This window comes from Carassius gibelio, chromosome B11, assembly GCF_023724105.1.
Source record: "Carassius gibelio isolate Cgi1373 ecotype wild population from Czech Republic chromosome B11, carGib1.2-hapl.c, whole genome shotgun sequence".
NCBI classification, from domain to species: Eukaryota; Metazoa; Chordata; class Actinopteri; order Cypriniformes; family Cyprinidae; genus Carassius; species Carassius gibelio.
In genome coordinates this window covers 12,045,433-12,062,457 of record NC_068406.1, presented here as the reverse complement: position 1 = coordinate 12,062,457, position 17,025 = coordinate 12,045,433, and the positions used below count along the sequence as shown (strand labels likewise).

Sequence of the window (17,025 nt, the reverse complement as noted above, 5' to 3'; positions counted from 1 at the left end):
TCATTGTTTGTGTGTGTGTGTGTGTGTGAGAGAGTGGGTGGGTGTGTGTGTTTTTGTGACATATCAGGACACAACTCTGTATAATGACATGGCTATGACACAGGTATTACAAGGAGAGGGTGACTTATGAGGACATAACCCATATCCCCATTTTTCAAAACGTCATAAATCATACAGAATTAGTTTTTATGGGAAAGTGAAAATGCATAAAGTTTCCTGTGAGGGTTAGGGTTAGGGTTAGGTGTAGGGTTGGTGAAGGGCGATAGAATATACAGTTTGTACAGTATAAAAACCATTACGCTTATGGGATGTCCCCACATTTCACAAAAACAAACGTGTGTGTGTGTGTGTGTGTGTGTTCATACCCCAGTCTACACTCCATACACCATGATGCCAAAGCAAAAACAAGAGCTGTCATCTCTTCACCTCTTAATCTCTGTCAGGTTGGATGGACATTTTCAGGTTTCTCCAGAAATATTTGATTGGGTCCAAGCTCAGGCTCTGGCTGGGCCACTCAGGGCATTCACAGAGTTTCTGAGCCACTCTTGCTGTGTGCTTAGGGTCATAGTCCTGCTGGAAGGTGAACAATTTTGCCCAGTCTGAGGTTCTGAATGCTCTGGATTCTTGCTCATGCTCTTAGTTCAACCGAAATGAAAATTCGTCCATCTTCTACTAAACCTTGAAGCATCCTAGGTGTATGTGACTTTCCTCTTTCAGAATAATCCAATCGAAGTTATATTAGAAATTGGATGCTTCGAGGCTGAGTAGAAGCTTGAGGCTGCTACCAGCACACTTTACTTTAGGGATGGTACTCTGCAGCAGAGCTGGTTTCCTTCAAACATGATGCTTGGAGGTTCATCAGACCAGATAATCTTGTTTCTCACAATCCGTCCTTGAAGTGCTTTTTACAAATTCCAGTAGTTTTCATGTGTCTTCGCTGAGGAGAGGAGAGTTTTGCCAAACTACCATAAAGTCCAGATCAATGTAGTGTTGCAGTGAAGTTTGTCCTTCTGTAGATTTACCAACATATGGTCATGGAGCTCAACTACAATGACCCTCAGCGTCTCTGTCACCAGTCTAACCAAGGCCCTTCTCCATAAATTGCTCCATTTGGTCCGAAGGCAATCTTTAAGAAGAGTCCTGGCTGTTTTAAACTTCTTCCACTAAGGGTAACAGACAGAGGTTCTGTGAACCTTCAATGAAGAGGATTTTTTCTGAACTCTTCCCCAGATTTGTGGCTTGATGCAAACCTGTTTCTGAGCTCTACATGCAGTTTTTTATTTATTTACTTGGTTTTTCTCTGATATGCATTTTCAGCTTTTATCGGTAAGATGTGTGTGCCTTTCCAAATCATACCCATTCAATTAAATCTGCAACAGTGTAGTAACATCTACAAACCAGCTCCCAAGCCAGATAATGGTATTAATACCTTTGCAATGAAATCATTTAAGATTTTTATTTTTAATAAATTTTTTGATTTGACACTATGGTTTATGAGGTGTACTGTAGATTGATGTGGGGGAAATAAGTAATTTAAAGCAGTTTAAAATAAGGCAGCAACATACAACATGAAAAAAAATGAAGGGGTATGAAAACTTTTGCAAGTTTGTATCTTGCTATTCTGTTAACAAACATGAAAAGACACAGAATGTGTAGACCTTTGTGAATGACAGGAATTTCTGTCATTCAGATTCTGTGTGGGTCTGGGCCTACACATTATTCACAATCCCCAACGAAAATCCACCAGGACAAGAAATGTCCTCATGTACTTGACATACTCTAATCAAACCATTGTCTTGCTATCGTGCTTTACGGAAGCCTAATATCCATCTGTTAAACCCGACTGACTGAGATACAAAGAGCATGGGAGGCAAAGTCACAAGCCAAGGCAGGTCAAGTCTGGATACCAGCAAAGACACTGAAAACACTCACGGTCTTGTCTGTGTCTTATCTTGGGCTGCTGGGCCATGTCCAGTCCAGCTCAAATAAACCGGCAGAAACCATCAAAATAAAGGAAGTAACCTCCCGACCTGGAGACCCTGCAAAAGGGTGATATTGTTTTTATTAGGGCAGTCAATGTGTTACCTCCCTTCATTTGTCAGTGTTCGGTATCGTCTATGAAAACGACAGGTCCGATAAGGTTTTCAGAGCCATCCCATTAATCAACAACATGGCTCTGGGGAGGAAAGGGGACGACAATGGAAAAAGTCATCAGTGTGAATGACAGGGAAGTGGCGGGAGCCTTAGTCGCCGTGAGGGAAGGATACAAGTGTAGATCAGCCTTCTAAAGCTGGTAACAATAGGTACTGAGGTGAGGTACTGTATGAGAAACAGACTTACATCTTATTTGCTTTCAAGTATATTAAAAAATGTGCGCAGTCACACAAAGTCCATTAAAAAACATGATGGTGATATCCACAATGACACAGATCGCTTTATATTAAGTATATGAACGAAATCCAGTTTACACTGCTTCATTAAACTTCAAAAACACTCAAATCATGTTAATGCATTACCATTCAACAGAGTCACTGGCACCAGGTTTATTCGTCTGATTATGTGGACACTAACTTTTCCGCTCTGCTTTCTGCAGATCTTCTGGAGCTTCCTCTACCAGGATCCATGGTGTTTTTGTTTCTCCAAAGTTCAAAGAAATGAAAAAAATTTAATTATATATATATATATATATATATATATATATATATATATATATATATATATATATATATATATATATATATATATATATATATATATATATAATTTGTTTTGTATTAGAAGAATTGGTATATGAATGATAAGATGATAAGAATTAATACATTCAAGAATAACAATAGACTTGGTAAACAATGGCACAAACTTTCAAGCAAAATTTAAAATACATTTAATAATTTCATTTAATAAATACACTGAATTAATAATGAATTGAATAAATAAAATGCTTGTAATAAACATTTTTATGATTCATATGATAAACATAATTAATAAATTAAACAAAAAAGATTATAAAATGCATTTAATAAAAAGTCCACTTAATAAAAATAAATCTAATGAATAATTTATTTTCTAAATAAATGAAATTCCTTTAATATGTAACTGAATCAATATCTCAGCAACTTTTTGTGAATGATTTCTTTAATATATAAAAATAAATACATTAATAAAATGTATAATAAATAATCCATGATCACAAAATTGAATGTTTAATTTAAAATTAAAATGATAGGAACAAAATGTTTTTATACATTTAATAAATAAATAAAAATGCCTTTAATAAGTAAAATAAAAATAGAAGTTAATAAACAAAAAATAAACAAACTGCATTTACTGAAAAAATAATAATTTAATAAACAAACAAAAAATGGAATCTAATTTTGGAATCTTATGTATGTTTGGAATTAGAAGAGGGTGTATAATTTGAAGGAAGTAATGTTTTATTCTGTGCTAAACTACTCCTTTAAGGCTCAAATATCTTCAGAGGAATGTTTAGTTCCTCATACGCACAGACACAAACGACCGCTTCTCAAAGAACAGAAAAGCCCTCGGCCTGTCCACTGTTCTCCACACATCGGGCGGGCGACAGACCCACTCTTAAAATAGCAGAGCCAGGGCCAAATTCTCATGTAGACTGAACAAGCATTTTGTACCACTTCCGATGCAGAAAGGTCCTGCCCTGTTCCTTTATTATAGATCTTTAACAGCAAAACAATCGAGCAACAACATGAACTTCTGGAACACCAAGCCCAGCTTTCTCTTCCACAACTGCTTACAGTAATTGACACAATGGAATGGAATTGCAGGAATCTCCCATTTTGATTGTCTAGCTGTACCTAAAACTGCCCATGAGACATGTTTTTTTTTTATTTTCTGATTTAGATACTTTTTTATATATATTTTGTTCAACTCTCACAGCTAGTTACGAGTCCTTATATACCAAATTATATAACTTGCGTTACAATTCTGCTTGTAACTGATGCTAATGGCTCAGAAATTGAATAGTTTAACTACAGTAACAGCAATCAGAAATCACACATCCATCACTGGAAGACTGCTCTTGACATCAGATGTCTGAACCCTGAACTCACACACAGTGTCTGAGGCGGTTCACATGCTTAGCTTTTTCCTGCTTAGTGAATAAAACAAAGTTCAATTGTTCTCGTCCAGGGCGAATTGCCTTTGTTTTAGATTAAACGCTATTCTCAATCACTTGGCATTCTCAAAAGCCATTTAGAGAGCCAAGAAAGGACAACAACAACATTTTCAGCAAAATGGTGACGTACAATTTATATTGAGATGTTATACTGAGTGATTCGATTATATAGACAATTTTCTTTCAGATAAGTGTGCAAACAATATGTTGAATAGATACTTTAAATAGATCCTTTTGAAAAACTGTCAGGAAACTCAAACACATTTATTCACGTGATTTGCTTTAGTCTTTTAAAACTCTGCTACCATCTACCGTCCTAAAGCAGTACTGCAGCCTCCAGTTATTACATTTTATTATTACATTAATTTTAGTTTTTCCATGTATAATTTGAGGTTTATTAATGAAAACAAATTGTATACAGTAATTATATCATTGAAGAATTATATATATATATTGTTAGATGTTAGAATTTATTTATATTACATGTTTAGAACATATCATATTTGTAATAAATAATAAACAATTTACATATTTAAACTATAAATATACTATATGATAATAATAATATATACATAAAATAACAGATACATTAATATCAGTTTTACACATTTATTATGATTTTTTTTCCATTTGATTAATTTATTTTTGTTAGTTATATTTATTTTATTTTTAACTTGGTTGTGCGTGCACAGATTAAGCAGTGTGAAATCACATGTGTAGGACAGTACAGGTTTGGTCATTTTGATGAACACTGTTCATCAACCCGCACCACCCTGACAGTCCTCTTTAGTGGAAGACTCTCTGATGAACTGTCCCGTGAGATGGTGGCCTCCTTGAGACAAACCTTGAAGAGACACCAGTCAAATACAAGCATGACAATGAGAATTAATCTATCACCATACCCTAACACCATAAACCATAAAACCACTTTACTAAAATTCTAAACAAGAGCAAACCTGCCTCTTGCTGAGAGGTGCTTCTTTCTGCAGCATTCAATATTGTTGGTGCACACCTAGTAAAGACTCTGTAACAGACGAGGACCACAATCTGAAAAATCAAAGTTAAAGAGTAGACTGAGAACATTGGTACATTAAATGTGCGAGTCCACTTCCAGACCCTGAGTCACTCACATCTGTGTCAAAGGATTTGCACAGCTGATAGCAGAGAGTATCCATGGCATTGCTTTGATTACAGATCTTAGCTGTGTGTCGTAGAGAAGAATGGCAGAGACAAACAGAGATCCAGCTACAGAAGACAGAACTTCTGCTCTCCCCTTTATTCTGCAAAAGACAGAAAAGACACAACCGGACAGTTTATACACAAAGCACATACATACGTCTGTGACTGTTCTTTCATTTAATGTTCTGTTTACATTTAATTCATTATGAAATTTGTGCACAACTATTTTATTAAAGGAATAATTTTGCCAAAAATGAAAACGCACTAACCCTTGAACAATCCAGATGTAGATGAGTTTATTTTATCATTATAACAGACTGCTCACCAAAAGATTCTCTTCGGTGAATGGGTGCCGTCAGAAGGAGAGTCTGCTAAAAACATCACTAAAATCCACAAGTAATCCACACTACTCCAGTTCCTCACCCAAGCTGCATATCTAAAGTTAGAAACATCTCAGGACATGCAGGTTTTCTCCTCACAAGCCATTAATTGATGGACTGGAGTGGCGTGGATTATTGTGATGTTTATATCAGCTGTTTAGACTCTCATTCTGATGGTACCCATTCACTGCAAAGGATCCATTTGGTGATATAATGGCGTTGATATCCAACCGATAATCCATTTGATAGAATGCTAAATCCAAATTTAGCTAAATCGACAAATGCTACTCACAGCTTTGAGAATGACTTTACTTACATAGAGGAACATGCCAAGTTGTCTCCTCATGGTTGGAAATACCATTATTGGACTTGAATGGACATGTAAACCCAGGTAAACGCAACCACACATTACAAACAGCAGAGACACAACTAGAAAATTCAGCTTCCTCCTCCTGGATACCATTTGATTTTTTTCTCCTTGAGAACAAGGCGAGTCATTTATTGTGAAAGATGATACACACAGTTATACCAATGAGTGATGTGTGTGTGTATATAAACCCGTACCAATTTTAGACTTATACCACAAATAAATGGAGAAAGATTATGACAGGGAATGGATGACATCCAAAATGAACATATACGAAGCCATAGAAATCTGCAACAGATTGACAGAACATGTGACTTTCATTTAAATGGGCTGTTTACAATGTTTATATCAAGAATGTTAGGCTGTGTTCGAAACGGCAAACTTGCTTACTGCCCAGTTTAAGTATTTGCCATTAAATGTTCAAATGCAGACTTTTGCGTGTCGCGTGTGTGTGTGAGAGAGAGAGAGAGAGGGTCACACAGTGGAGTCAGCTGTCTTAACCGTCTGTGGCTTGTGTATTGCAAACACACAAGCTTCATCAGTGTGAGTGCTTGCGGTGTTCGGCCAATCACTATGCACTGGGTCAGTTGACCAATCAGAGCAGACTGTGCTTGTCAGAAGGAGGGACTTTGTAGAAAACCACTGGTTTGAGAGAGGCGGGGCCATAGAGGAATTACAATATTGTACAGTATTAGAAAAATAATATGTTTTCTTTTTTACATGAAAGTATGTCAACATATTCTGTTACAGCAAATAATGATCTTTTTAAAAAGCATTATATGACCCCTTTAAAATACGTAGTTCAGAAATATTTATTGTTTTTTTTTATCAAATATGTGTGCGCAAAATGCATATACCTTTAATTGCTGGGAAACTGCATGAAATACTTACAAAAAGATATGTGATTAAAAGTTGTAAGAAACTTGCAAGATTTAATGACAAATCTCTGCATCAAAATATATAAGTTCCCTTAAAGATTAACATAAATCTTTCCCTTAAACAGGTAATTTACAAATGTTAGGCTACTCCTACCAGATTAAATACCATTACAGCTTGGAGAAAGTAAAAAAAAAAAAACGCAGTACTAATTATATGTTTGAGAAAATTGCACTGAGAAACTGTCAATATATCACCGTCAGCTTTGTTAGACATCCACATATTCTACTAAATGGAATCCACAATTTTAATACAGAACAAAATCACTTTTAAGGACATCACAAGGAGATCTTCATTTATTAGCGTTCATCGGTGTCCATTACTCTTTTCATTTAATACACTGATAAAATACAGAGTTATAGTTTATTATTATGATTGATGATATTTCATACAAAGGGGAACGTCCATCAGCACTTATCAATCCCATCCAGGTATAACCGAAGGTGAAATTGAAGTATTTGCATTAAAGATCATATCCAATAAACATCTTAGTATAGGGATCATGCATCCAGATGTTTGTTGAGTCTTCTCACTTTCTCCTTCTTGTTCCGGTTGCCGTGTTTTTTCCAGGGTTTCCCAGTCTGTTGTTCTGTGTTTCCAGGCCCAACAGGACCACTTCCGGGCTTATAACCCATCACCATCTGCACCCCCTTGGTCAGTGCTCGCACATTTTCCTATGAAAAAAAATGACTGATTATGTGTGCTGTGAGGGATTTAACAACAAAAGTAAATCAATATTTCAGTTTCAGTAGCCATGTATTGTACAGGCAGGCGTTACCACAAAATAAACTCATTCAAGAGCTGAATCTCACTTGATGAAAGAAATGTTTATCCACGGTGTTCTCTATGCGTTTGACTTTTGAGGGCTTGTTGGCATCGCTAGCAGTTGGTTCGACTCCTCCACTCCACCTGGCATGCTGAGGCTGGAAGTCTTTAGGGCTGATGTGGGGCGGAGGGTGGCAGTAAAGGAGTTTACCCTGCAGAAAATCAGGAAGGAAGAGGTTAAAATCTCCAATTCTCCATGTTCATAACTACACAATTCAGAGCTGGTACTGACAAACGAAAGGCACTTACACAGACATAGTCTTTCAAAATGTAACGGGCTGATCTCGATTGGTCTGGCTGGCCGTGTGCTGTCATGAAGCCTCTCATATCTGCATGAAGAGAATACATCATGGTTGGTCAGTTAAGTGTGCTGTGAAATGTCTTAATGTGTACATCGTGCAAATGGAACTGACATCCATATGCCATGAGCAGCTCCTCATAGGTGGGGGGTCGCTCGGGGTCCTCGTCCTCTCTTGGTCTGATGATGTTGATTCCATAGGTCCCCTCCAGCACACTTCGAGGGATAGTCTGACATACGTATTTACATTAAGGGTAATGATATTTCACAATATTTCTGATCAAATGAATGCCTTCTTGGTTACTCCAAAAAATATCTGTCAATCAATCTGTAGTGTGTTATAAAAGATCAAGCAAAAGATGCAGTTATCATGATCGCTGCTGTTTTAAAAGGTTATCAAAGAGATGGCTGGAACGTGATCTCTCATCTGATCGATGGGTAGGATCCCGCTGCAGATCATCTCGGCTTTGGTGGACACAAAAGAAGGCATGACCAGTCCAGGACAATCACACAGGCAGAGACCAGGATCGACAAACAGAGTCTGAAACATGTGGACAAACCAACAGTCAATAAACGCTAACTGCTAAATGTTTGACTCTGATAGCTTGAAGGCTATTGGTATACAGCTAAATGTAATTTGTCCCTAAGAGTGATGTAGGAGCAAAAATTTGAAAAATGTCAAGAATTGATTTTCAATTCCTCCATTGTTCATTAATTAGAAAACACTCGCCTGGAAATGCTTTGTGTGTCCAGGTGTAGCTGAAACGGAGACTTTCTTGTTCCTCAGGATGGTGTTGATGGTAGAGCTTTTTCCAACATTGGGATATCCCACCTTTAAGAGAATTTGGAGTTGAAATCTGAATTCTTAAGTATCAATGCTTGATATAAACTCACCAAAAACTCACCAGTCCGACTGTGATTTGTCCATCTTTGTACGTCGGCCCAGAATGCACAGACTTGAACATTTCCAGCAGCTCATCTTTGCGTAACAAACGGCTGGAGTTGTAGAAAGATGAAACCGTTGGGGTTTCTGGTTTGTCTTCATCTCCTGATTCCTCGGAGCATGTCTGCCATTCGGTCTCATCCACACAAACTCTTCTTTCTTCATCCTCCTCACTCTCATCTCTCTCTTCATTAGGTGAAGTGCTGTTTTCCTCATCTGGGACATTTTTGGAGGTTGCTTCTTGTTCTGTATCACTCTGATCCTCTTGGTCCATCGGCTCTTCTCCCTTAGCCACCAAATGTGAAGGAGAAACAGAATAATGAAAGCAAGCATTCGATTCCCTTAAAAGAATCAATGCATATGAAAATAATGAATAAATTCAAATCAAAGATTCATTTGCATCATTAACCAAAATGTTCACTGAATATGTTCTAAAGAATCATCCTATGCTCATACAAGCTGCATGTATTTGATACATACAAGTACAAACCGTGATATTGTGAAATGTTATTTCAAATAATTGTTTTCTAGTTCTATATATATTTAAATGTAATTTATTCATGTTATGCAAAGCCTAAATGCATTCTAATATGCTGATCTGCTGCTCAAGACATATTTTACTATTAATAGTATTATTATAATCACTGTTGAAACAGTTGTGCTGCTTAATACTTTTGTGAAATATTTGGTATTAAAAAAAAAAATGTAAATATGCACTTGTTTTATTTTTTTTCCTTTACATTTTTAAAAACGGTATCTGAAAATTGCAAAGCCCAAATTTAATCCTACAAACAAAAACTACTATTACTTTTAGTGCTTCACTGCAGACCAGCTCCATATATTACCTTCTCCTCGGCCTCGAGTCGTTGCGCCTCAGCTAAAGCAGACCAGAACACTGCTCTGATCCCCTCCTTCTGGAAGTATCGCGCCCAAGCTCGCCGCTGTTCTCTAGTGAGCAGGTCGGCTTTGTTCAGAAGAAGCATGTTTACTTTGTGAACCGAGACCTCCTTTACATATTTTTCCTGACGGAGACAGAAATTAAAGCATGATTTAAAAACAATAAATAAATAAATAGTTATGAGTATAATTGTTTTGGTCTGATCTCTCAGTTACTTACAAGATCTGGACAGCGGAAGAGAAGCGGGTTTCTGGCATCAACAATTTGAACCACAACATCACTGAAGATAAAGCAAAAAATAAAAACAAAAATAGTATCATACATCAAAGTGTGATTAGATCGTGAAGAGCATTTTTTTTTTTTTTTTTAAAGGCAAGCAAGAGCTCACCTCCTCTCAATGACCCTCCAGAGTTGCCTCCAGAAATCAAGATTCCTCTCAAAAGGGGTAAGAATCAACTTCTGTTCCTCTTCCAACCTATCACAAAAATTGCATTTGCTCAAAAAAACACTAGAGAATTGGATTTGCTAGTGTATATGGACTAAATGAATCAAACATTCACCGAGCCAGCTCTCTCCTCCATATGAGGAAACTGTCCCTCTCATTTTGCTGCAGAACCTCAGGGCTTGTGCTCTCGTCCCAAGGAGGCCTGTGGTGACGAGATGAATAAATCAGCTTTTGCATGACAACAGCTCAATGGAACTTTTATACAGACTTATAGAAATCACATTTAATTGCACAATAACATACCTTCGGGGGATTCGTAACAACTGTTTGTTGTCCTCATGGAGTTTCTTCAGTCGTGTGGACTCCTCAGCTGAAAGCAAGCCGGCTCTCGCTTCAGCTGGGACAAATTTTATGTTCAGCTTCTCTGCGAAAAAGAAAACAAAAAAACACATTTGTTATTCTGTTCCTAACAGTGTTATTAAAATACTATTACATTTTTCATATATATTTTCACTTAAATGTTTTGTCAGTTATTTTTTATTTTTTTTATTAGTCTTTTTTAAATATGGGTATTCAGGTTCATTTCAGTTTTAGTTTTTATTTATTTCCAGTAATATTCACCTTATTTCAGTAAGTTGCAATATTTCTTATTATTCATAAGTTTAAGCTTTTCAAATAAAATGATTGTAAAATTAACCGTATATTATATTCGATTTTATTTCACTTCAAATTCATTTAAAAAATATATATAAAAATTCGAATTGTTTTAGTTTATGATAATAAACCTGATTTCTTGTAAATAATCTTAAACATTATCTAGAGATATGATTAACACCTACCTGCGACAAATTCAGTTCCAGCAAGTTCAGCTGTGGCCAGAAAGTCATCCAGAGAGCTCTGCTCGGTGACAGACTGGAGGTTGAGTCGACCCCAATCATATCCATCATTCAGCTCACTGGTGTGAAGCTAAAAGACATCAAACTATTATTATACATTAGATTTTCATCCACTGAACCCAGTTTCCCTCTTGCATAAAGAAAAATATCCCATTTCAAGACTATTTGTAGTCTGTATGTTTTGGTTTACTGATATTGTGTTGATGGTCTGAGCTGGGGGAAAAAATCATTTTAAATTATCTAGAAATATTTGTTGCTTCGCTTGACTCTGTTACACATATTGTAAGCGTATTTATTTATTGTATAAGTGACAAAATGTTAAGTTATTTGTTTTATCTAATTTTATAAATGCGCCATGTTACCTCTACAATATTCTGGTACACGTGAAAGAAAAAGTAAAACAGTTTAGGATTAACGTTAGACCGTCACAATTTCTCACCCATGTGTCATTTCTCCTGTAGCCACGGCCTGCGGTCAGTCTCTCCTTTATTAAAGCTCTCCCCAACCCCGAGCCCTCTCCACGAGTCTTCTTCTTTCCCATCTTAAATACTGTCACGCGGTTAACCGGTCAGTTAATGTGTCTGTTGATAGAACTGACTTAGGGGGAAAGAAAAACCGAAAAGACAAATCGCTGTTAAACTGTTGGCTTGCCTTAGGTGTCTCACTAAAATATGTCCGGGGAAAAGGTAAGCACGTAAAGGGTTCCGTGTGTAGAACCGCTTGTGGCCACTGAAACTGAACTCTGGCTGAATGTTCGCTTGCCGCCAGCAGAGGACATCACATCACAAGTTTAGATCATAGACAGTAAAAGAAATGGACACAGCGACCCCATTGGAACTCAATTGAGACAAATGAAGACCAGTTTTAGCGTTTTTTAGCACTTCCGTTTCTGACGCGCAGACTCAAACGAAGCTTGACGACGTCAGCAACCTGTCTGACAGATGTAAATCTTCTAGTAGCTGTGTGTGCAAACTGCCATCGTTAATCTTGCAGAGACGGCGAGCTTGAGCGGGGAGTTCTTTGTCGTGAGTGAGCAGGAGTAAGTATTCTGATTAATTATTTTGTATAGTATTTTAAAATGTAACGCCAGTACGCCATATTAAGTTAATTGCCTGCGAGCTTCTCCACCTGTCTGTACGGTAATGCGACAGAGAGCCGAGTGGTTATGACGCAATCGTTAGCCTATTTTTTACAAAAACTGTTTATACGGGGCCATAATGTAACATAGAAGGTAATGGAGCCCTTTATACATTGTCGTGTATCTTTAGAAATAAATAATGGACAAACAGAGTCTTTAAACGCCTCAGATGTAAAGTTATTCGCTGTCAAAGTGACGCCAAAATGAATGGGAGTCAATGGGAATGCTAACGCAAGTGAAGTTCTGCTAAAAGATGGCAGCACGCAGCCGACTTCAACTTCCGGTCGAGTTCCTTGCCCCTTGGTTTAGATTCGCCCAGACCCTTCCTCTTGCTCCACGCCTCTCTAGAAGCCGAGGGACTTACATTCAGCAATATAAATATTTAATTATTGATTATACATTATCATTATTCTAAAATTCTATAATCATTATTATTAATAATACAAATATGTTTATATTTGTTTAGACTTGTAATATAACGTATAATAATAATAAAAAGCATGCTTAAATTATATGCTTATTAATTATATAATTATTAATAATATATAATTTAACAATATGTAAAACTTTTAATATAACGAATAATTAACCAATAATAATAATATATTATACATTGTATGCTTACAATTTTTTTTATTAATAACTATAAAATAATTTATTAATAATTATAAAATAATTTATTAATATATTATTCATTATTAATATATTAATATATTATAATTATATAATTATTAATATCATTAATATATTCAAGACTTGTAATATAACATATAATTAACCTATAATAATAATAATATTAATAATAATAATAATAATAATAATAATAATAATAATAATAATAATAATAATAATATTATTATTATTTTAGGTTGCATGCTTACAAATTCATTATTTAATTACTAATTATAAAAATATATATTAATTATTAATATATTATAATTTTATTATTAATAATAATATATTTAAGACTTGTAATATGACAGTATTATTATTGCATATAATATCAGGTATTTGTAAGGTTGCATTACTTTTTTTATATTACAGGATCTATTACATTTTAAAATTAGATAAATTCAAAGAATTCTTAATCATTTAGCAGACGCTTTTATCCAAAGCGACTTACAAATGAGAACAATAGAAGCAGTCAGGTAAACAAGAGAACAACAACAGTATACAAGTGCCATGACAAGTCTCAGTTAGTCTAGTACAGAACGAATAGCCAGGTTTTTTTTATTTTTATGAAAAGACAAGAAAAGAAGGAAAAGTGCTTGTATTAGCACTATTATTTGCTGTGAAAATATTTTATAGGCCCCAAGCTTATCAAAATTAAATCATGTATTTACTCACTGACGTGGAAAAGTCTATACATAAATGAAAACAAATAGGCCGAGATTAAACACTTAAAATTAATTTAATGACTATCCTTAATAAATTAATAAATGCATTGAAACATGAGCAACAGCTTAGTGCAAAATCCCAGAGTTTGAAGCCCAGGTTTTGGTATGGTCCTCACTCTGGCGACCCCTCCGTGAGGCTGAGTTGGTTCATTCCAGTATATAAGTAGCTGTTTCTCGCTTGTACTGTACAGTGTGTTTTTAGCGATGCTGCGCGCGTAGCGTTCGACGCGATACTCCTCCGCAAACAGGTCTATGAAGTGCTCTGCAACTTTGAAAATGTCTTAAAGCAGGCCAATAGATGACTACAGCCAGTTACGAGGTAGAATTTAGGCGTAATAGAATTACTAGAGTTGACTTAGCAGCTTTACTTTCCTCAACACAACCATTATGTTGCCTTGGAAGAAGAACAAGTTCGAGCTGATCGAGGAAGACAAGCAGCAGTCCAAGCAGAAGGGCTATGCCGTGAGCCTCAACTACTCCGCGCTCACCTCCTTCGCCAAATCTTGCCCAGAAAGCGCGCTCAACAGAGTCGGGAGTATGTTCAAATCCAAGAGGAAAAAGGTGAAGATCACCAGCGAGGACCCTACGTACACGGTCCTGTACCTGGGCAATGCCACCACCATCCAGTCCAAGGGGGAAGGATGCACAGACGTGGCCGTCAGTAAGATCTGGGGCAAGAGCGAGATGGGCAAGAAAGGCACCAAGATGAAGCTGACCATCAGCTCGCAGGGCATCCGCATGGTCCACGTCGACGAAAAGGCGAAGAGACCAGGACACCTGTATTTATTGCACAGGATCACCTACTGTGTCGCAGACCCGCGGCTCCCCAAGATCTTCGCCTGGGTCTACCGGCACGAGATGAAGCACAAGGCGGTGATGCTGCGCTGCCACGCCGTGCTGGTGTCCAAGCCGGAGAAGGCGAAGGCCATGGCGCTGCTCCTCTATCAGACCTCCGCGACAGCGCTGGCCGAGTTTAAACGACTCAAAAGAAGGGACGATGCCAGGCACCAACAACAGCAGTTGATTGGCGAGCAAACGATTCCCCTGGTGCCCCTGAGGAAGCTGCTAAACGGACAGTGTTACTACAAGCCCCCGGTGGAGCGCAGCAGGAGCGCACCCAAACTGGGCTCCATCACGGAGGACCTGATCGGTGAGGAGGAGGAGGAGAAAGCCATGCACTTTGAGTGCGAGGATATTCTGGACACAGTCAGTGACTGTGTGGCCAACGGCAAGCAAGAACTGTGCCAGATTATCAATGACTTGGGCTCCATGAGTATAGGGAACGACGTGCAGATGCTAAAAGCCGATCTGAGGGTGACTCGCCTGCTGTCCGGGGAGAGCACAGGCAGCGACTCTTCCATAGACAGCAACCAAGAGACCGGCTCTCTTGCCAATGGCACTGTGGATGGGAGAATGCAAGAAGTCGGCTGACCATTCTTGAATATAATAAAGACACGATGCTTCGTGATAAAGAAGAAAAGCGTTTGGGTGCACGAATGTGCCATTTCATCCACTTGACTTGAAAGCGCAACGTTAGGATTCACGGGGTGTGTTTTAAAACCCAGCGAGCTGCCTACCTAGACATCAAGTTTCGGCCAAAACTACTGCTCTCTGTAAAAAAAAAAAAAAAAAAATTTGATTGCAGCCTTAAGTAAAATCAAAATGGTGCCAAAGTTACAACCTGCACGTTTTCAACTAATTATTTTTTTTATGTTTTTTTTTTTTTTTTTTTTTGTGGTAACCTCAATGGATGAAAAGACGAATGTAATGCAAACATTTGAGTTCAGTTGATTCAGAGTGCACACAAAATGCTGTTGGTAGGCAGCTCACTAGGTTTTGAGACACAAGCCATGGAGATGTTTGTGGATTTAACAGACACTTGCACAATAATCCCTCATTAGGGGTCTGGATGGAAGCACCAGAGTTGCTCTGCGCAATAAGACGCTTACAGTCTCTACTTAACCTCTCTATGCTGTAAGAGGTTTTAGGAATGATCTTGTTTACCTAAGAAGTTTCCCTCAAAGAAATGCTTTTTTCTGTTTCTCATTTTCTTTCTTTCTTTCGAAAGAAGTGGTGTCTAAACTAACTAAATAATGAGTTACAAAACTTATTCCATTTGCCCCCCCCCCCCCTCCCCTTTTTTAATTTTGCACTGTGGTGGAATTCAGACAAGTGTTGTTATTATTTATGTCCATAATGTATATGTTCTTGCAGACATAAATGTTTTATCTTTGCTGTGCAAAAGATACTATTTTCCTGATGTACAGAGATGTATATATTAAATACATAATGTGTAAACAAAATGCATTATTTTTTAAACAATGTGGTTTGTTTCTGTGAACACCAATAAAATTGTAAAATGTACATCGATGTCGAACATTTCTGCAATGTTAGCTGAAGTCAAGCAGAGTTTTATTTTTGACTGATGGTCATTTTGACCCAAGGAGGATTTGCTTGTTACTGCGTTAGACAAAATCTTACTGACTTTGCTCACACATGATATAAAAATATTTAAATATTTTTCATACATTTGCAGGGGGTTTTGTACCCACCTTGTTATACTTGTGATTGTCAAATTGTTTTCTTTCACTTAGGACAAGTTTTATTTCTTTTTGGAACTGATTGGGCATGATCTGAGCTTATGCACCTCACTTTTTTGTGGATCATTTTGGCAGTGTTTGCTAAAATACAATAACTCATTTGCATAAACTCAGATTAATGAAGCCTACAATCAATCAGTTCCAAAACATTTTTTTTTATCCCTGTGTTAATTGAAATAAAACAAACTGACAAGAAGACTGAATCCGAAGATTTGGTGATAATTTAGCATAATGAAACCTTTACAAGCCGGTACATTTTGACTGGGAAAACCAAATTAGATTTTTCAGTCCAGCACAAAGGTAACCTGAACTTCCAAACAGGCTAAGCTGTTTAAATTTGCGGTCTCATTTACCCGTCGTGCTCTCCAGTGTGCTTTCAGAAGCATACAGACACCGTATTGCGTTCCCTTCGGAATCTCACAATAGCTGGCACGTTTTCCATTGCCACATGCGGGGGAGCTGCACATTCCCTGCGGTGAGAGTGTTGATGGGGAGTGTTAATAATACTGGCAGAGCTGTCACTTCCTACAGCAGTAGTAGCATAAGCTACAGAAGCAGCTCTTTATTACTGTA

At 37.2% G+C, this 17,025-nt stretch overlaps 2 protein-coding genes across 2 annotated transcripts; one reads left to right on the top strand and one right to left on the bottom strand.

The window, feature by feature from the left end:
- Window positions 1-7,293: 7,293 nt before the first annotated feature.
- Window positions 7,294-12,061, bottom strand: lsg1 (large 60S subunit nuclear export GTPase 1). The gene is made up of 14 exons (XM_052569826.1): window positions 11,757-12,061; window positions 11,261-11,387; window positions 10,725-10,845; window positions 10,537-10,623; window positions 10,365-10,451; window positions 10,196-10,256; window positions 9,924-10,100; window positions 9,041-9,364; window positions 8,866-8,967; window positions 8,533-8,676; window positions 8,251-8,374; window positions 8,087-8,166; window positions 7,825-7,989; window positions 7,294-7,686 (listed from the first exon to the last, which is right to left on the bottom strand). Exons 1-14 carry the CDS (start codon window positions 11,856-11,858, stop codon window positions 7,513-7,515), a joined length of 1,875 nt encoding a protein of 624 aa, XP_052425786.1. The 5' UTR covers window positions 11,859-12,061; the 3' UTR covers window positions 7,294-7,512.
- Window positions 12,062-14,047: 1,986 nt separating this feature from the next.
- Window positions 14,048-16,216, top strand: LOC127968593 (protein FAM43A). Its single transcript, XM_052569891.1, has one exon. It carries the CDS (start codon window positions 14,240-14,242, stop codon window positions 15,281-15,283), a length of 1,044 nt encoding a protein of 347 aa, XP_052425851.1. The 5' UTR covers window positions 14,048-14,239; the 3' UTR covers window positions 15,284-16,216.
- Window positions 16,217-17,025: the final 809 nt, after the last annotated feature.

Bases quoted from the DNA above. Each gene is read 5' to 3' on its own strand.
- LOC127968593 (XM_052569891.1), top strand. From the start codon at position 14,240: ATGTTGCCTTGGAAGAAGAACAAGTTCGAGCTGATCGAGGAAGACAAG.
- lsg1 (XM_052569826.1), bottom strand. From the start codon at position 11,858: ATGGGAAAGAAGAAGACTCGTGGAGAGGGCTCGGGGTTGGGGAGAGCT. The intron at 9,365-9,923 runs GTAATATATGGA...TTGGTGGCTAAG, and splicing joins GACTCGAGGCCGAGGAGAAG to GGAGAAGAGCCGATGGACCA. The intron at 8,968-9,040 runs GTGAGTTTTTGG...ATTCTCTTAAAG, and splicing joins GACAAATCACAGTCGGACTG to GTGGGATATCCCAATGTTGG.